This window comes from Pseudorasbora parva, chromosome 20, assembly GCF_024679245.1.
Source record: "Pseudorasbora parva isolate DD20220531a chromosome 20, ASM2467924v1, whole genome shotgun sequence".
NCBI classification, from domain to species: Eukaryota; Metazoa; Chordata; class Actinopteri; order Cypriniformes; family Gobionidae; genus Pseudorasbora; species Pseudorasbora parva.
Genome location: NC_090191.1, coordinates 42,088,024 through 42,109,313, shown reverse-complemented (window position 1 = coordinate 42,109,313; position 21,290 = coordinate 42,088,024). Strand labels below are relative to the sequence as shown.

Below are 21,290 nucleotides of genomic sequence, written 5' to 3'. Positions count from 1 at the left end.
CAAAAAGACCTGAAAACACGCGCCTCGCCCCGTCCACACCGCCGTCAGCTGCACAGGAAAGACAATCTCTGCACCAGAAGAACTACATCATTAAAATCGCATTGAGCAGCCATTCATCCATTTAGACTGAAATCTCATGTCACTATCTAATCAGAGACACAACACTGGGCCTGCACTCAGAGCCGAGGGTCAGTCAACATCACGGAGGATTTCTGGATGCTAATGGTACGATTAGACTGACCATAATAACATAATGCAGTCCGAAGCCACAGGGGGTTCAGTTTTACTCCGAGACGAAACCAGATTTAGGGAAGCAAACTTTATATTCAGTAATTAACAAGCCTCTCTGCAAATGAAGTAATGCTTTTTCCTAATAATACAGACACACACACTATAAAACACAAAAAACAAAAATCACAAACTTAAGTAATTTCTGGATAATATGGACTTGGACAGTATGAAATTGCCTAGCAACACCCTAGCAACCATCCTTACCACTTTACCAGGCTAACAAACTCTTCAGAACATGTATGAATCTAGTATTTCAAATACTATACAAATAATGGGAGAGGGAGAGAAAAATTGTGAGAGATACCAAAGACATGAGATAAGTCACTATTTACAACCACCTTAACTTTCAAAGCAGAGGAAAGATATTTCCTTTGACTTACAATATATGGATAGATGGACGGATGGATGGATGGATGGATGGATGGATGGATGGATGGATGAACAAATGACAGAATGATAGATTGATGGATGGATGGACAGACAGATGACAGAAGGATAGAACTATGGATGAATGGATGATAGAATGATGGATGGATGGATTTACATGATAGAAGGATAGATGGATGAATGGATGTACAGATGATAGAACGATGGATGGACAAATGACAGAACGATAGAATTATCGATGGATGGATGGATGGAACGATAGAATGATGGATGGATGGACAGACAGATGACAGAATGATAGATGGATGGGTGGATGTGCAGATGATAGAACGGTAGAATTATGGATAGATGGATGGATGTACAGGTGATAGAACGATTGAACAATGGATGGATGGATGGATGAGAGAACAATAGAACAATGGATGGATGGATGGATGTACAGATGATAGAACGATGTATACATGGATGTACAGACAACGCTAGAATTATGGATGGATGGATAATAGACATGATGAGAGAACGATAGAATTATGTATGGATGGATGTATGGATGGATGGATGTATGGATGGATGTAGACAACGATAGAATTATGGATGGATGGATGGATGGATGGATGGATGGATGGATGGATGATAGACAGATGAGAGAATGATAGAATTATGGATGGATGGATGGATGGATGGATGGATGGATGGATGGATGGATGGACAGATGAGAGAATGATAGAACAATGGATGGATGGATGGATGGATGTACAGATGAGAGAATGATAGAACAATGGATGGATGGATGGATGGATGGATGGATGGATGGATGGATGGATGGATGGATGGATGGCTTTACATGATAGAAGGATAGATGGATGGATAAATGTACAATCATAGAACTATGGATGGACAAATGACAGAACGATAGAATTATGGATTTATGGACGGATGTACAGATGATAGAACGATAGAACGATGGATGGATGATGGATGAACAAATGACAGAACGATAGAATGATGGATGGATGGACATATGACAGAATGATAGAAGAAAAAATATGGATGGGTGAATAAACAGATGATAGAACGGTAGAATTATGGATGGATGGATGGATGGATGGATGGATGGATGGTTAGACAGATGAGAGAACAATCGAACAATGGATAGATGGATGGGTGGATATATAGAAGGATAGAACCATGGATGGATGGATGTACAGATGAGAGAACGATAGAACAATGGATGGATGGATGGATGTACAGATGATAGAACAATGTATAGATGGATGTACAGACAACGATAGAATTATGGATGGATGGATGAATGATAGACAGATGAGAGAATGATAGAACTATGTATGGATGGACAGACAGATGAGAGAATGATAGAAGGATAGATGGATGGGTGGATAAACAGATTATAGAAAGGTAGAATTATGGATGGATGGATGGATGGTTAGACAGATGAGAGAACAATCGAACAATGGATGGATGGATGGATGAATAGAACCATGGATGGATGGATGAGAGAACGATAGAATTATAGATGGATGGATGGATGGATGGATGGATGGATGTACAGGTGATAGAACGATTGAACAATGGATGGATGGATGGATGGATGAGAGAACGATAGAACAATGGATGGATGGATGGATGTACAGATGATAGAACGATGTATACATGGATGTACAGACAACGCTAGAATTATGGATGGATGGATAAGAGACATGATGAGAGAACGATAGAATTATGTATGGATGGATGGATGTATGGATGGATGGATGGATGTACAGACAACGATAGAATTATGGATGGATGGATGGATGGATGGATGGATGGATGGATGACAGACAGTTGAGAGAATGATAGAATTATGGATGGATGGATGGATGGATGGATGTACAGATGAGAGAATGATAGAACAATGGATGGATGGATGGATGGCTTTACACGATAGAAGGATAGATGGATGGATAAATGTACAATGATAGAACGCTGGATGGACAAATGACAGAACGATAGAATTATGGATTTATGGACGGATGTACAGATGATAGAACGATAGAATGATGGATGGATGATGGATGAACAAATGACAGACCGATAGAATGATGGATGGATGGACATATGACAGAATGATAGAAGAAAAAATATGGATGGGTGGATAAACAGATGATAGAACGGTAGAATTATGGATGGATGGATGGATGGATGGTTAGACAGATGAGAGAACAATCGAACAATGGATAGATGGATGGATGGATATATAGAAGGATAGAACCATGGATGGATGGATGTACAGATGAGAGAACGATAGAACAATGGATGGATGGATGGATGGATGTACAGATGATAGAACAATGTATAGATGGATGTACAGACAACGATAGAATTATGGATGGATGGATGAATGATAGACAGATGAGAGAACGATAGAACTATGTATGGATGGACAGACAGATGAGAGAATGATAGAAGGATAGATGGATGGGTGGATAAACAGATTATAGAAAGGTAGAATTATGGATGGATGGATGGATGGATGGATGGATGGTTAGACAGATGAGAGAACAATCGAACAATGGATGGATGGATGGATGAATAGAACCATGGATGGATGGATGAGAGAACGATAGAATTATAGATGGATGGATGGATGGATGGATGGATGGATGTACAGGTGATAGAACGATTGAACAATGGATGGATGGATGGATGGATGGATGGATGGATGAGAGAACGATAGAACAATGGATGGATGGATGGATGGATGTACAGACGATAGAACGATGTATACATGGATGTACAGACAACGCTAGAATTATGGATGGATGGATAATAGACATGATGAGAGAACGATAGAATTATGTATGGATGGGTGGATGGATGGATGTACAGACAACGATAGAATTATGGATGGATGGATGGATGATAGACAGATGAGAGAATGATAGAATTATGGATGATGGATGGATGGATGGATGTACAGATGAGAGAATGATAGAACAATGGATGGATGGATGGATGGATGGATGGCTTTACATGATAGAAGGATAGATGGATGGATAAATGTACAATCATAGAACTATGGATGGACAAATGACAGAACGATAGAATTATGGATTTATGGATGGATGTACAGATGATAGAATGATAGAATGATGGATGGATGATGGATGAACAAATGACAGAACGATAGAATGGTGGATGGATGGACATATGACAGAATGATAGAAGAAAAAATATGGATGGGTGGATAAACAGATGATAGAACGGTAGAATTATGGATGGATGGATGGATGGATAGAACCATGGATGGATGGATGGATGTACAGATGATAGAACAATGTATAGATGGATGTACAGACAATGATAGAATTATGGATGGATGGATGAATGATAGACAGATGAGAGAACGATAGAACTATGTATGGATGGACAGACAGATGAGAGAATGATAGAACAATGGATGGATGGATTGATCTACAGATGATAGAACGATGTATAGATGGATGTACAGACAATGATAGAATTATGAATGGATGGATGGATGATATATAGATGAAAGAATGATAGAATTATGGATGGATGGATGGATGGATGGATGGATGGGTGGATGGACAGATGAGAGAACGACAGAACAATGGATGGAAGGATGGATGGATGTACAGATGAGAGAACGATAAAACAATGGATGGATGATGGATGGATGGATGGATGGATGTACAGATGATAGAACGATGTATAGATGGATGTACAAACAACGATAGAATTATAGATGGATGGATGGACAGATGATAGATAGATAGAGCAATGGATGGATGGACAGATGATGTTTAATATGTATAGTTAGACGGATCCTGCAGGTTTGTACGATCAGAGTTTTTAGCAGAAGTCCAGAGAGCATAAATGCAGACGAACACTCGAGCGGATCTGTTATACGGGTCAGGACGGTGTTTATGTAAATATATGCACCTGTGGTCAGAAGCTGATTTATATCACTGTGGCATTTATCACATATTTGTCACACAAACCCCTCTCTCCGAATAGAAGAGGAAAACAGTAATCAAAGCACAGAAAAGAGGAAAGAGAAAAGGGGTAAAAGTTGGAGATCAGTCCTTGGAGCGTCCCATAGGGCAGAGGCAATTTTCAGCTCTACTGAGCCAATTCCACAACGACTGAAGTCCGAAAGGCTGACAAAACTTATTCATAAACGCCCAACTTCTCCATTCCGTCATTCAACATAAGGCTTCAGCCGGCTCAAATTTGGACCAGAGATCAGAGAACTCCATTAGGAAGCAGCGCTGGGATATGAATGCGGTATCGGCCAGAATAATTCAGAGTGGAAATGAGGGCAGTTTGTCATTATAAAACAAACAGCCGGCCACTGCAGAACAGAATATACGGACGCCTAATGGCTCGAATTCATTCCATTACACCTGATTAGTCAAGCAGGTCTGAGCTTTTAGGACTCCAGAAGCAGAATATCACACATGTGCCCCGAACCAAACGAGCCTGAAGACGAGCAGATAAAAGCCGGAAGAAAGGATGCCGGTTTCTACGCTGAGGACAAATCTGATGTAGGATTTACTTTAGCAATTTTTACAATAGAACAATGGATGGATGGATGGATGGATGGATGGATGGATGGATGGACAGATGATGGAATGATAGAATGATGGATGGATGGATGGATGGGTGGATGGATGGATAGATGGATGGATGGACAGATGATAGAACGGTGGATGGACAAATGACAGAACAATAGAATTATGGATGATGGATGGATGGATGGATGGATGGATGGATGATTAACTATAGAATGATGCATGGATGGATGAACAAATGACAGAAGGATAGAATGATGGATGGATGGACAGACAGATGACAGAAGGATAGAATGGATGGATGGATGGATGGATGATAGAAGGATAGATGGATGGGTGGATGTACAGATAATAGAACGGTAGCATTATGGCAGATGACAGAAGGATAGAATGGATGGATGGATGGATGATAGAAGGATAGATGGATGGGTGGATGTACAGATAATAGAACGGTAGAATTATGGCAGATGACAGAAGGATAGAATGGATGGATGGATGGATGATAGAAGGATAGATGGATGGGTGGATGTACAGATAATAGAACGGTAGAATTATGGCAGATGACAGAAGGATAGAATGGATGGATGGATGGATGGATGGATGGATGATAGAAGGATAGATGGATGGGTGGATGTACATATAATAGAACGGTAGAATTATGGATGGATGGATGGATGTACAGATGATAGAACGATAGAATGATGCATGGATGGATGGATGGATGGATGGATGGATGGAGGAACAAATGACAGAACGATAGAATGATGGATGGATGGACAGACAGATGACAGAAGGATAGAACAGATGGATGGATGATAGAAGGATAGAAGGATGGGTGGATGTACAGATAATAGAACGGTAGAATTATGGCAGATGACAGAAGGATAGAATGGATGGATGGATGATAGAAGGATAGATGGATGGGTGGATGTACATATAATAGAACGGTAGAATTATGGATGGATGGATGGATGAACAAATGACAGAACAATGATGGATGAATGGATGATAGAATGATAGAACAATGGATGGATAGATGGATGGATTTACATGATAGAAGGATAGATGGATGGATATACAGATGATAGAACAATGAATGGACAAATGACAGAACAATAGAATTATGGATGGATGGATGGATGTACAGATGATAGAACGATAGAATGATGCATGGATGGATGGATGGATGGATGGATGGAGGAACAAATGACAGAACGATAGAATGATGGATGGATGGACAGACAGATGACAGAAGGATAGAACAGATGGATGGATGATGGAAGGATAGAAGGATGGGTGGATGTACAGATGATAGAATGGTAGGATTATGGATGGATGGATGGGTGAATGGATGGATGGATAGACAGACAGATGAGAGAACAATCGAACAATGGATGGATGGATAGATAGATAGATAGATAGATAGATAGATAGATAGATAGATAGATAGATAGATGAGAGAACAATCTAACAATGGATGGATTAGGATTTAATTTAGCACTTTCTCACTCAAATAAAAAAGCATGTAGAAAACGAAAAAGGTATGTTTTCGTGTAAATTAAGAATTAATTTTTACAGTGTGCAAAAAGTACCTGATGGTGATCCCAGAATGCATTGCGACATGCTCCGTAAAACAGGGGTCTTCAAATGTTTCTCAGTTTTTAGGGCAAGGACCCCTTTAGGCCAGTGGTCGCTAGGGACGGCCATTTTGTATTTGAATATTTGGGCTCATAAAAATCCAATATTCGTTTATGTTAATGATGTATTTTGACAAAATGAGAGATAATTTTTTTCTTTTTTTATCTGAACATCTTACGATTAGGCAATGTACACAACACTCTAACATTAACCAGTGTGTGTAACAGTATGTTTTCAAAACATTAAACAGTGTGTGTAAACTAAAAAAATAGGCCTAAAGAATAAAAGCATTATAAGCTCAAGCAGCGCGAGCGGAAAGAAACACTACTAAAGCAGAGCCCGCCGGTTATACTACAGAACGTACACACACACACACACAATGGCTCAGTTCCAAAGCCCACCGAGCCGCTGTGTAGTCAGCTGCCTTCTAATGCATCTTAATTAAGACACTTTAGGGATGCTGTACTTCGGCAGCGACTGTGTGCGTCGTATAAATAACTCTCTTCTAAGTACTCGACTCTATTATGGAGTTTTTTAGCTTATTGATAAGATAACAAGCAAAAACTATCGTGCTTGGTTGGTGCAAAAATTGTTGTTGAATTTATTTATTTTTATAAATCTAATCTAATTTATAATAATTGTATTTTATTAAAGTTTGAATTACCTTTTATTTTTATATTTTTTTTAGTTTTCATGTAGCCTGACGTGGTCATACTCAGCTCCAGTCAGAATATGAGTCTGATGCTCATTGGGCCGTTATTATGGGGCGTTTCAACCCAACCAGGAAAGACCTCGATTGGACAGACCTACAACCAATCAGAGCAACGGAGCGACGCATTGTCAAATGTCAACAGAGCTCAACTGCACTGTGTTGCCAAGTCCACGTTTTTTTCCACGAGTTGTTTTCTATGTCCGCGGGTTGAAGTGACTATAATGTGACATATAGACCCATGAGTGCGAATTTTAGCAGCAACCGTGCCAAAATAACACACATTTTACCCCCAAATGCCATTTTTTCCCCGGAAAACCGCCCGAGAAGCTATTGTTTAGGGCTAGTAGTTGGCGGGTTTTGTTGTAAAAACTTGGCAACCCTGTCTGCACGCGCGCTGGAATAAACGATCTTTGCTGGTGTTGTAAAAAAATAAAATAATATGATGATACACAGAGAGCTTACCCAACATGATCATCATTACTGAGAGAAATTGTGAAGGTGATGCAGATACGAACAAGCTCTCCGTTTAGGATTTGAACAAATATAACCCAAGCCCCTTTGATGACGTGATGATTACGGTACTGTTGATCATCTGTCCGTCATCGTCTAAAGCCCGCCCTGATGATCTCATTGGTCCGAACAGTTTCTGTTCGGGGATAATTACTCCTCTATGGAGCGAGGCCAGACCGAACCACCCAACCTAAAAAAAATGTGGGCGGGGCTGAGTTCGGCCGGCATCCAGGCTAGTTTTCATGTTCATTTTAGGTAAATTTTTGTGCTTTTGTCATTTTATCTGTGTTTTTAAATTTTAATTTATAATATTTGGGTAATGATTGCAGTGCAGTTTGTGTGCAAGTCCAGAATAGAGATCAGACAAAATGTCGAATTTGAGCCGCGCGAATTTCGAGGTTGCAGAGAATACATTTTGGGAGCCTATGGAGCAATTTCGAGCCTTGATAATGTGTTGTTAATTATTTTTCGGGAGCTACCGGGACAGTGCTAAAGATCGCGATCGACGGGTTTGAAAACCACTGGCCAAAAACGTTGAAGACCCCTTGTTTTACAGCGCATGTCGCAATGCATTCTGGGATCGCCTGAAACGTGAATCTCATCAGGTACTTTTTGCGCACTGTAAAAATTAAAGGGGGGGTGAAACACTCAGTTTCAGTCAATCTCATGTCAATCTTGAGTACCTATAGAGTAGTATTGCATCCTTCATATCTCCGAAAAGTCTTTAGTTTTATCATATTTAAAAAAGAAATATGGGCTGTACCGAGTCTTTCCGGAAAAAACCGAGCGCCTGGAGGCGTATCGTGTGGGCGGAGCTAAAGAATGACAAGAGCGCAAAGCGATGACGTCCTCAAGCGTGGAGAAACCCATCTATCTCAGCTAATACAGATAATGATCCAGAATCAAATCTGAGGCTGAAATAAATTGAACAGGAGAAACGACAACATCAGGATGTCCGTCTCTGTGGTATGTACTGTATTTAGGGGCCTTTGTGTGCAGTTTATGAGGACATGATTCGGTTTATGGACTATTGTATGTGACTAGACCTTAGAGGTAGCAAGCAAAACGGTTTTGCACGTCAGAGTCAGACTAGTGTAACGTTATACAGAACAACAATGGAGTAACCGTTAGCGCATTTGAATGACGAAGCACGCGATCGTATCGTTTACTGATGTTTACTCATGCGACGGTAGTCAATAGCAGAGACATTTGAAGTTGATTTACTCACCGGCATCTTCCAAAGCAGGACCGCTCTGTCAAAAACACACTTCTTTGGTATGATTTGGTGAAGTCCTGTGACAGCAGTGACCGTGGAAATCCACTTTGCGACGCGACTGAAGCGATGCCTTGAAGCTTCCCGTCATTTCTGCGTTCAAATCGGTTCAAATGCAGCGCTGCCTTCCCGGAATGCTGTGCTGAAGTGCTGAAGTTGCTCGACGTCACCCATAGGAATAAAGGGGAGCGCGGCGCCGTTCACGGACGACTGGATCTGCAGCTGAGAGACTGTTTACAGCGTGCTCTAGTTACGCGCGCGCGCACCCTACCGGGAGAAGAGCCCGTACGGCCCATACAAGGACCTTCCGCTCTTATTAACGTCAAATAGACCCATACTCGAAAAAAACTCGCCGAAACTTGTGAGAAACCGGAAGGAGTATTTTTGACACAGAAATACTCCATCAAACGTCCAACATTAGTTTTTGAAACTTTGTCTATGTTTAGGATGGGAATCCAAGTCTTTAACAGTGTAAAAAGCTCAGTATGCATGAAACAGCATTTCACCCCCCCTTTAATTCTTGATGTCGCATTTACACTAAAACATACCTTTTTCGGTTTCTACATGCCTTTTATTTGAGTGAAATTGCTAAAGTAAATCCTATATTTAGACTAGAAACAACACAAAATACTAAGTAAGAAATGCATTTTTTTGCAGTGTTTGTGTCTCCGCAACGTCTGCCAGAGGGGCAAGTTGTCACGCAAAAATATCATCATCTAATAATATTATCGTTAATCTCAACATGAAAATGTTAAACATTTAAACACGACAACCATATACTGACTCGTGTGTGTGTGTGTGCCATTTTTTACACATGACTGTGTGTTCCATTGTGTACACATGACTGTGTGTGTGTGTGTGTCATTGTGTACACGACTGTGTTTGTGCGCTATTGTGTACACATGACTGTGTTCCATTGTGTAGACATGACAGCGTGTGTGTGCCATTGTGTACAAAATTACTGTGTGTGTGTGTGTGTGTGTGTGTGCCATTTTGTACACAATTACTGTGTTCCATTGTGTACACATGACTATGTGTGTGTGTGTCATTGTGTAGACATGACTGTGTGTGTGTGTGTGTGTGTGTGTGTGTGTGTGTGTGTGTGTGTGTGTGTGTGTGTGTGTGTGTGTGTGTGTGTGTGTGTGTGTGTGTACACATGACTGTGTGTGCGGTGCTGGAGTGCAGATGGCCTGTAGCGGGCAGTGATGTGTCGTGTTGCGGTTATTGACTCCTCCCCGCAGACACAGCGGGCTCCGTCTGCATTGTTGCCGCTTTTCCTCTTCTAAAAACACAGATTGCTGGACATGAGCGTTTTTATAGGGATTAGTTTGGCTTAGTGCCGTGGCTAACGCCATGATTAGGGCTTTCTGGCACTGGAGATAAGTGAATTCTCTCTGGATATTCAGAGGCTGTTCAGGGGAAAACCAGCAAATAACGCAGCGTTTTAATAGAAGAAAACAGAGTGAACTGTCTGACTGATAACCTCGTCCCTCTAATCACCATTACCGGACTCGTATCTATTCACATTCACAGAGAGAGAGAGACAGACAGACAAGCATTAGGTTAATTTTGCCCCATGGCGCTCATATGGGAACCGCTCCTTTTGCTCTAATCCTGATTTTTAATACAAAGAGGAAAGGCACGACTGAGCCAGAAGCGGGAGATTAAACTGACAGTCCCAATTTGTCGTTTTCCTTATATTGTCAGTCCAAAGGAAGGTTACAGAACCAACTCTGAATTCATACAACCTGTTGTGTGCAGTCATCCATGAGGCACAAATGTCGGCGGCGTCTATTTTTAGGACCATTAGGATTTTTTTGCCCTCTGACACGATTTGCCTGTAAATCTCCTTACTTCACTGCAAAAAAAAGAAGAAAATGTTATGAATATGACATAATATAATGTTGTATAATACAAAAAACTACAATAAAAAGGTAAATTTTAACCAAAAGTGATGTTTCTCGAGTGTGTGTAGGACACTATAGTTCATTTATGCAAGTGAGGATCGCAAAATAATGTCAACCGTGACATATTATACCCAACAATTCCTCATACAGTGACTACCAGATAAAAGCAAAATGATTCAGGCACTTTGACCTGAGCATGTTTTGCTTCAGTGTTTGTTCTTTAATTGCTAATGTGACCTTTGACACCACAGACTGAATGAAATGAAGCGTTGCTTTGTCATTAATTTACCTAAATTGGTATTATCTAATTGTGTAGTTAAATTTAAAAGCTGATTGTAATCCATTACATCCCTTTCTATTAAATCTGACATTTTTGTAATATTTCATTACCATTTTTTCTGAACTATAGCGAAAAAAATGTGATGTGAGAAAATGCTGAAGGTGTCTGAATACATTTTGGTTTGACTGTATATCTCCCTTTATATTCTTGCTTTGTACTGTAATTTTTTATTAGATACAGTAAAATAATAGTAATGGGAATCTTAAATGGCCCTTAAAACATGCTACATTTTCTTCTTGATGCATAATATATTTGAATTATTTTGGTTTTGGGCAGAAATGTATCCTGGATGTGTTTTAATTACTTTAAGGTCTATAGAACTCAGGCACAATATGTAATTTTTCACTTTTAGATATCGCTTATTCAAAACAAAGGTGTGTCTTGATGACTTGATTTGGCGGAGCTTTTATTCTATCGCGAGCACTTCCGCTTCTTCCACTCGTGTGTGTGTGTGTGTGTGTGTATGTGTCGTATCATATCAAACATATTTGAGTGTGAAAAAGCGATGTTATAATGCGACTCTGTGTGTTTGCTCTGCGCTACTCTGAGACACTAGATCTATATTCGTTATGGTAAAACATGGTACTCGCAGTAAATCAAGAAAACCAGATTTAAACAATAATGGTGCGTTCACACCAGATGCGAATGAAGCGTTATGTGCGAGTGATTTACATGTTACGTTAAATCTAAAGACACGAATACATTCTGCGGCGTGATTCGCGTAAATCGCGCAAGTTGAAAAATCTGAAATTTGGCGGATATTCGCGCCACATTAACCAATCAGGAGCTTTCTCTAGTAGTGACAACAATGAGGAGAAAATCCTATGTGTGCGATACATCTTCATACTTTATAGTAACAGGGATAAAAAAGGATCTTGCTTGGAAGAAAGTGAGTGAGGAGGTGGGACAATCCGGCAATTTGTAAAAAAAAAACCGCACTTTACTTAATTTGAGTTATATATACATATTGAGACTACAAGCTATCTGAAGCTGGCAATTGAGCTTATTTACCGTATTTTAAAACAATTCATGTCAGCCATTTCACGAGACAAGCCGCCTGGCAGAAGCTCCTCTCATGATGCAAATTTGCGTTTGTTGTGAAGTTTGTTACGCACGAATGAAGCGAGTAAACTCAAAATGTTCACGCGTAAAACCACACGTGAATAGCGCACTTTATTCACGCAAGTCGCGTCTGGAGTAAAAACCAAATAAGACTAACTGTAATGAGCTGAATAACAATGATTAGTTTCTGTCAATAAATAATCCAAACAGTTGCTCACCTGTCTAATAAAACACATTAGATATTAAAGCGGCTTTGGTGTTTTCATGATTTCTACAAAATTAAACTGGAGGGTGCTGAGGGAATGATGTCACTGATAGGCCACACACGTCCTGGTTAAAATTGCTTATTTCTCTGGATTTTTGGAAAGAATGGGATAATGTAAGTACACAAATCAACAAAATATACATTGTTCTAGTAGTTTTTGGATATTTTAAATCCAAAAATCTTACATATTGTGCCTTTAAGAACCCAGAACTCAAATACGCCGAGGTGAAAAACATATAATGAAACCTTTAACCTTCAAACAACCATGCAAGTCGATTTGAGAACCCTATGTAGCCACAAATGGGGATAGAGTGTAAAGCAGGGCTGAAGCAACACACACACACACACACACACGGTGTAACGTTAATTGAATGCTGGAGATGGATCAGACAGGCGCGTGCTTGTTGACTTTAAAGCAGAAGTTGAAAGCCACGAGCGCTTTCAAGTTCGAGCAGTGCTTAAAATTTAACTTTCACTTAATTTCATCCGTTTCATTATTCACATTAGTTGAAATCATACCCTTCACATTTTAATTGACGTGATGAATTGGCACTCTAACAGGAATTTTGACGTTTTACGAGTGTGTGGTCATCGAAAATGCCCAAAAATAATTGGTTCCATGTTCAATTACACTAAGCCACCGAATATTAAATCACATTAAACTGCACGGTTCAACTACTCCTCTGTTTCCATGGAGACCAACAAGTTTACCACATATTTCTTTGAAATATCACATAATATTAGTTTATCTTGTTTCAAATTGTGACTCTGTGTGAAATACACAGTTGGAAAGTATTAAACCACACACTTACTGTAATAATTACCGCTCTGGAACAAATATGCCGCTTTTTTCAGGAAAATCACAATATCCATGAAATCCCCTCAGGTGAATGCTGTCCGTCTTCATGCTGAAGTAACATTACCTCACAACTTCTGTTAACAAATGCGACTGCCAGATGTCCTTATTGGCTTTAAGTTGGTGGTTATTCGGTTATTTTGTAATTTTATACACGAGAATTAACGTTATTACTTCACAAAAGTATTGTGAGGTAAACTACACTAAGCAACGCTCATGAGTCACGTCACGCGCTTCCCGCGGTTTCCCCTTTCTGGCGCGTGTCAGTTATTGCAGCGCGAAAATATTATAATTTCACTCTATATTTTGTTTACATATTAAGTGGTAAATACAACTATAGACACATTATTATTTTAGCAGTCAAGATGAACTTGAAAAAAAAAAAATCGGTAACACTTTACAATAATGTATTTGTAACTTATTTAATGTACTAATATGAATGAACAAAATATTTGTTACAGTGTTTATTAATCATCGTTATTAAAAATACAGTTGTTCATTGTTTTTTCATGTTAGTTCACAGTGCATTAACGAATGTTAACAAATAATCTTTTGATTTTAGTAATGTATTAACATCAATTTTACATATGATGAGTTTTTATTCATTCTTAAATCATGTTAACTAAGTAGTTAACTAATGTTAACTAATAAAACATTTTAAAGTGTTAGCCTACCAAAAAAAGTATTAATAAAGCATTAAAAATACTATAAAATGACAAGATCACATTATTAATTGTGAATTGTCTTTAAAAAATGGTTTTCTGCACATTTATGGTACTCTTATGGAATCATGTAAATATAATATTTGTAATAATAACACTTTAATATCTTTTGATACCATGGTACTGTCAAGGTACTGTTTGTATGATGCATTTATATACAGTGCATTGTTTGTCTTTTTCACTATGGAGTATATTAAGGATACTTCACTGCCTTTTCATGTTAAACTATGTTATTCCCTTAACTTAAACGAGTTGATACACACCTCTCTCGTCTCAGTGCGTGCACTTAATCTCTCTGACGTGCGGTGACGATCTGATAGCATTTAGCTTAGCTCCCTAAGCCCAGTTCATTCACTATGGAACCAAACAGAGATCAAGTTAGAAGTACCAAACACCTCCACGTTTCCCCTATTTAAATACAGTTACACGAATAGTTGAACGATCAAGTATGGTGACAAAATAAAACATGGCGCGTTTCTAATAGGATTAAAAAGGAGAACTATAATGTATGGCGGAATAGCACTTCTGAGAGTACTTCGGCTCGGCGCAGTAAAAAGTCCCGACCGAAACATCTTTCCTCACATCTCCCTATTGACAGAAATAAGAGAGTGAGGGGGAGGTGTGAGGAAAGATGTTTCGGCCGGGACTTTTTACTGCGCCGAGCCGAAGTACTCTCAGAAGTGCTAATCCGCCATACATTATAGTTCTCCTTTTTAATCCGATTAGAGAAGTACCACGTTTTATTTTGTCACCATACTTGATCGTTCAACTATTTGTGTAACTGTATTTAAACAGGGAAAAGATGGAGGTGTTTGGTACTTCTAACTTGATCTCTGTTTGGTACCATAGTGAATGAACTGGGCTTAGTGGGCTAAGCTAAATGCTATCAGATCGTCACTGCGTGTCAGAGAGATTAAGTGCACGCACTGAGACGAGAGAGGTGTGTATCAACTCGTTTTAGTTAAGGGAATAACATAGTTTAATATGAAAAAGCGGTGAAGTAACCCTTTAAAGGAACACTCTACTTGGTTTGAAAATAGGCTTATTTTCCAAGTGCCTTAGAGTTAAATCCATTTAAGCAATCTCTGTATCTGGCGGTAGCACTTTTAGCATTGCTTAGCATAGATCATTGAATCAGATTAAACCTTTAGCATCGTGCTCCAAAAAATGACCAAAGACTTTCAATATTTTCCTTTTTAAAACTTGACTCTTCTATAGTTACATTGTGTACTAATACCAACGGAAAATGAATCGTTGATATTTTTTTGTAGACCAATATAGCTAGGAACTATTTTCTGCATAATATCACTGCACCGCTGCACTCATGGGACGGCAGCAAAGTTCCCTGTTTATTACGCAGGAATGAGAGAATAGTTCCTATCTATATCGGTCTAAAAAACGAAACTTTTCTTTTTCCATTGGTCTTAGTACACGATGTAACTACAGAAGAGTCAAGTTTTATATAGGAAAATATTGGTCTTTGGTAATTATTTTGAGTGTGATGCTAACGGTCTAATCAGATTTAATGATGTATGCTAAGCTATGCTAAAAGTGCTACCGCCAGATACAGAGATCGCTTGAATGGATTTAAAAACGGACGACTATGTTTAACTCTAAGGGATTGGAAAATGAGCCTAAATTAAAAAGTGGAGTGTTTATTTACAAATCACATGAAGAGAAGTATTTTTTTTTTCACTTTTCATAATTTGCAACACATTAAATGTCCTCTCTCTCCCCCATAGGTGTCGAAAATCATACGTCCTGCCCATAGTAAACTGACCAGCATGGACACCATGGATACAATTAACTTCACCTTCTGGAACGCCTCCGAGGGCAACGAGACCATGGAGAAAGTGGACGAAAGCCCATATAAGACAGTGGAGGTGGTGTTCATTGTACTGGTGGCCGGCTCACTAAGTCTGGTGACCGTTATCGGCAACATCTTGGTCATGCTCTCCATCAAGGTAAACAGAAGCCTGCAGACTGTCAACAACTACTTCTTGTTTAGCCTGGCCTGTGCTGATCTTATCATTGGCCTTTGCTCTATGAACTTGTACACGGTCTACATTGTGATTGGATACTGGCCGCTCGGCCCGGTTGTGTGCGACTTGTGGTTGGCGCTAGACTACGTGGTTAGCAATGCCTCGGTCATGAACCTGCTTATTATCAGCTTTGATCGGTACTTTTGCGTCACCAAGCCGCTCAGCTACCCGGTGAAGAGGACAACCAAAATGGCAGGCATGATGATCGCCGCGGCATGGGTTTTGTCCTTCATCCTCTGGGCTCCGGCGATCCTATTCTGGCAGTTTATCGTTGGCGGACGCACAGTGCCAGAGAAGGAATGCTACATTCAATTCTTCTCAAACGCCGCGGTCACTTTTGGCACAGCTATAGCTGCTTTCTACCTGCCCGTTATTATCATGATGGTGCTGTACTGGCAGATATCCCGCGCTAGCAAGAGCCGTGTCAAGAAGGATACCCGCAAGCCATCGGGTGCCAACCTCGATGTGCCCTCTTCCAATCAGATCCGCGAAAACACGCCAAGCAAACCCACCAACAACAACCTAACAGCTGAAGAAACAGATCGAGGACAGAGCCAGCTAACAGATGACGCCGCCAACCAGCACGATGCCAAACTCCAGAATGGCAAAGCGCCATCTACGGCTAGCGGAGAAGCGGATGAAGCCGGACGAGAAAACTGCGTTCCTGCTGAAGAGAAAGAAAGCTCCAATGACTCCACCTCCGGCAGCGCCAATCAAAAGGAAGAGGCGTTGCCAACCAGATCCGCCGATGATAACCAGGCTCCGGCTCGGCACCGCGCCAAAGCCGGCGGCTCCAAACTAACGTGCATCAAGATCATCACCAAATCGCCAAAGGGAGACTGCTACGCACCTTCCAACGCCACCGTGGAAATAGTCCCCGCGACCGAAAGGCAAAACCACGTGGCGAGAAAAATCGTGAAGATGACCAAGCAGCCGCCCAAGAAGAAAAAAGCACCATCCTCTCGGGAAAAAAAGGTGACCCGCACCATCATGGCCATTTTGGTGGCGTTCGTAGCCACTTGGACGCCCTACAACGTCATGGTGCTCATCAACACCTTCTGCTCCAGCTGCATTCCCAACACCGTTTGGACCATCGGATACTGGCTCTGCTACATCAACAGCACCATCAACCCCGCCTGCTACGCCCTCTGCAACATCACCTTCAAAAAGACCTTCAAACAGCTGCTGCTCTGCCAGTACAAGAACATACGCTCCATCCGATGAGCAGCGGCATAGTGTGTGTGTGCATGCGTTATATTTTACATGTGTGTGTTCTGGTGACGGAGGTATACGTGTGGTTGTGTTTGAACATTTTAAGGAGGAAGTAAAACCGATTCAAATCGCAGTAGAACATACACCCATCAACACCCCACTGTAAAAAAAAAAAGTTGGTCTAACTTTAAAAAGTAAGTAACCTGGTTGCCTTAAAATTTAGAGTTCATTGAAATTAAGAATTTGAGTTGATACAATGAAGGAAAATGGTTTAATAAATAGAAACGCAAAAAAATTATTGTATCTGACCCATATAAAAAATGTGATAAATCTTAAAAATAGCACAATTTGGCTGCATAATCACAAATAAAACACACTCAATTACTCAATATGCTTACAAAATATTTTAATAATATTTAAATAAAGGTTGTCGATTTTCAAAAATGTTTATTGTATTAACTCAAATTTTTAATTTCAATGAACTCCAAATTTTAAGGCAACCTTATTTTTTTTAAATTATTTTTTACAGTGACAGTTTTACAAATCCTCCTTTTTTTTTTTCCTTTTTTTTTTTTTGCCTGTCAGCTACAAATTTAGACTCCATCTAACACTTAAAATGCAGAAACTGCAGTCCTCAGATTGTGTTTGGGCAGTTGTGTGCTTGCATTCATTGTTTTTTTTAATGTTTTTTTATATTTGTGACCCTGGAGCACAAAACCAGTCATATGTCGCATGAGTATATTTGTGGCAACAGCCAACAATGCATGGGTCAAAATTATTAATTTTTCTTTTATGCCAAATATCATTAGGATATTAAGATCATGTCCCATGAATATATTTAGTACATTGCCTACTGTAAATATATAACAAATGTATTATTAGTAGTAATATGCATTGCTAAGAACTTCATTTGGACAACTTTAAAGGAGATTTTCTCAATACATATTTTTTTTTACACCCTTAGATTCCAGATTTTGAAATAGTTGTATCTCAGCCAAATGTCCTGTCCTAATAAACCATACATTAGTGGAACGTTTTATTCAATTTAAAGCTATTTATTCAGCTTTTAGGTCATGTATAAATCTCAATTTGAGACAAATTGACCCTTACGACTGGTTTTGTGGTCCAGAGTCACATATAGTGTAGCACTTTACACACATAGATGTGACGCATGTCTCAAAAGGAGGAAAATAAGTGCTAAAATATTTGATTTATAGACAAAAATGTTAAAAGTACCAAAAAAATACAAGCGTATAAATGTCAGATTGGAGTCTGTACTATTCAATAATCCACAAATAAGGGGACAACAGGGCTGACTGAAGATCCAAACCAAACGCGTTTGAGCTTCAGTGTTAAATCACACCTGTATATATGTGTATATAATCATGTACTGTATCCGTGTCGTGTGTGTGTGTGTGTGTGTGGTTGCATGCAAGTCCACTGAAGATAGTCAACATGAAGCCCATGTTGCTCGATTTCATCCAGCGCTGCAAAAAATGCATTTCTTACTTAGTATTTTTGTCTTGTTTCTCGTCCAACCATCTAAAAATTCTTAAAACAAGAAGTATTTACCAGACAAGCAAAAGTAATTGTCTTGTTTTGGGGAAAAAATACTTAAAATTAAGAGAGTTTTACTTAAAACAAGCAAAATAATCTGCCAATGGGGCACTCTCACAATGCTGTCACTGGGGCGGTACCCTAAGGTACAAACGTGAAAAGGTACATCTACTCACCTCTAAAATGGTACATATTAATACCTTAAAAGTGTGGACATTAAGAGTGCATATTAGTACTTTTTTTGGTTTTGTACCTTAGGTGCCGCCCCAGTGACAGCATTGTACCTTTTTTCTGACAGTGGGTAAGTAAAATAATCTTACTTGTCTAGTAAATGTTTCTTAATGTAAGATATTTTGACTAGAAAATATTAAGTAAGAAATGCATTTTTTGCAGTGAGATCAATATAAGAAAAAAGATTAATAACGTCCATCACTGATTTGTGGCCAGAAACGTGTGTTTGGGAGGTCAGCGGGCTCATGTTGACTTTAAAGCTTTTGTTAAATGAAAACGTCTACGATGGCTGGTTGCAGTGTGTGTGTGTGTGTGTGTGTGTGTGTACTCTGTGAGAGCAATAAGAGGGTTGAAGAGGCTCTTCGGCGTGCCCGTATGTTAAAGTGGATGAGTTTTGAGTGCTCAGGGTCTCCAGGGATGCAAATCTAAACCTTTTAGACGCGCGGGATAAAGAGGCAGCCATTAGCATCCACCTCACCTCTGCTTTGCATTTACACAAAACAGTTCAATCACGCTTGGGTGAGAGAAAGAAAATACCAGCTACGTACAGAGTGAAGAGAGCGCTAATTCATCAGATACTCCGAAACCTGCTTGTGAAAGTTATTAGAAGGCCAAAACGCGTTGTGCCTCATTGCTACGTCTGACACGCACTTGTGTAAGTGCAACGTCCCAAAGACATGATTTGCTCTCTGGGTTCATGATCCGCCTGCAGGCGATGTGTTTGAAAGCGTAAGTGTGTGTGTGTGTGTGTGTGTGTGTGTGTTTGTGTGTGTGCGTGCGTGCGTGCTTGTTTTTGTGAAATATGAGGACACAAATGTGTATAATGCCATGGGTATGACACAGGTATTACAGGAGAGGGTGAAATATGAGGACATTACCCATGGCCCCACTTTACAAAAGGCTTATAAATCACACAGGAGGAGTTTTTATGAGAAAGTAAAAATGCAGAATGTTTCCTGTGATGGGTAGGTTTAGGGGCAGTGTGTGTGTGTGTGTGTGTGATGGGTAGGTTTAGGGGCAGTGTGTGTGTGTGTGTGTGTGTAGTAGGTAGGGTTAGGGGCAGTGTGTGTGTGTGTGTGTGTGTGTGTGTAGTAGGTAGGGTTAGGGGCAGTGTGTGTGTGTGTGTGTGTGTAGTAGGTAGGGTTAGGGGCAGTGTGTGTGTGTGTGTGTGTGTGTGTGTGTGTGTGTGTGTGTGTGTGTGTGTTGGGTAGGTTTAGGGGCAGCGGCAGTGAGTGTGTGTGTGATGGGTAGGTTTAGGGGCAGGGGAAGTGAGTGTGTGTGTAGGTAGGGTTAGGGGCAGTGTGTGTGTGTGTGGGTGTATGTGTGTGATGGGTTTAGGGGCAGCGACAGTGAGTGTGTGTGATGGGTAGGTTTAGGGGCAAGGGCAGTGTGTGTGTGTGTGATGGGTAGGTTTAGGCGCAAGGGCAGTGTGTGTGTGTGTGTGTGATGGGTAGGTTTAGGCGCAAGGGCAGTGTGTGTGTGTGTGTGATGGGTAGGTTTAGGGGCAGTGAGTGTGTGTGTGTGTGTGTGATGATGGGTAGGAAAGTACAGTTTGTACAGTATCAAGAACATTACGCATATGGAATGTTTCACAAAAACAAACGTGTGTGTGTGTGTGTGTGTGTGTGTGTGATCACCCCGGAAAGGGGTTTATTATAACTCACGGGTTCTTGCCTTGTGAATTTAA

At 40.1% G+C, this 21,290-nt stretch overlaps 1 protein-coding gene and 1 long non-coding RNA gene across 3 annotated transcripts in view; both read left to right on the top strand.

Moving 5' to 3' along the window:
• The window catches only part of chrm2a (cholinergic receptor, muscarinic 2a), a 193,434-nt gene extending 172,802 nt beyond the window's left edge, over window positions 1–20,632 (top strand). The window contains exon 2 of one of the 2 annotated variants that reach the window (XM_067428276.1): window positions 16,304–20,632. In XM_067428276.1, coding sequence (XP_067284377.1) covers window positions 16,304–17,827 — 1,524 coding nt within the window. In that variant the 3' untranslated portion in view covers window positions 17,828–20,632. The remainder of the gene's footprint in view (window positions 1–16,303) is intronic. The other variant, XM_067428277.1, reaches the window with a different exon arrangement.
• A 129-nt stretch (window positions 20,633–20,761) lies between these two features.
• Window positions 20,762–21,290, top strand: part of LOC137049014 (uncharacterized) — a 1,382-nt gene continuing 853 nt past the window's right edge. Inside the window, exons 1-2 of the long non-coding RNA XR_010899552.1 lie at window positions 20,762–21,013; window positions 21,058–21,290. The exon at window positions 21,058–21,290 is cut by the window's right edge and continues 853 nt beyond it. This is a non-coding gene — a long non-coding RNA (uncharacterized lncRNA). The remainder of the gene's footprint in view (window positions 21,014–21,057) is intronic.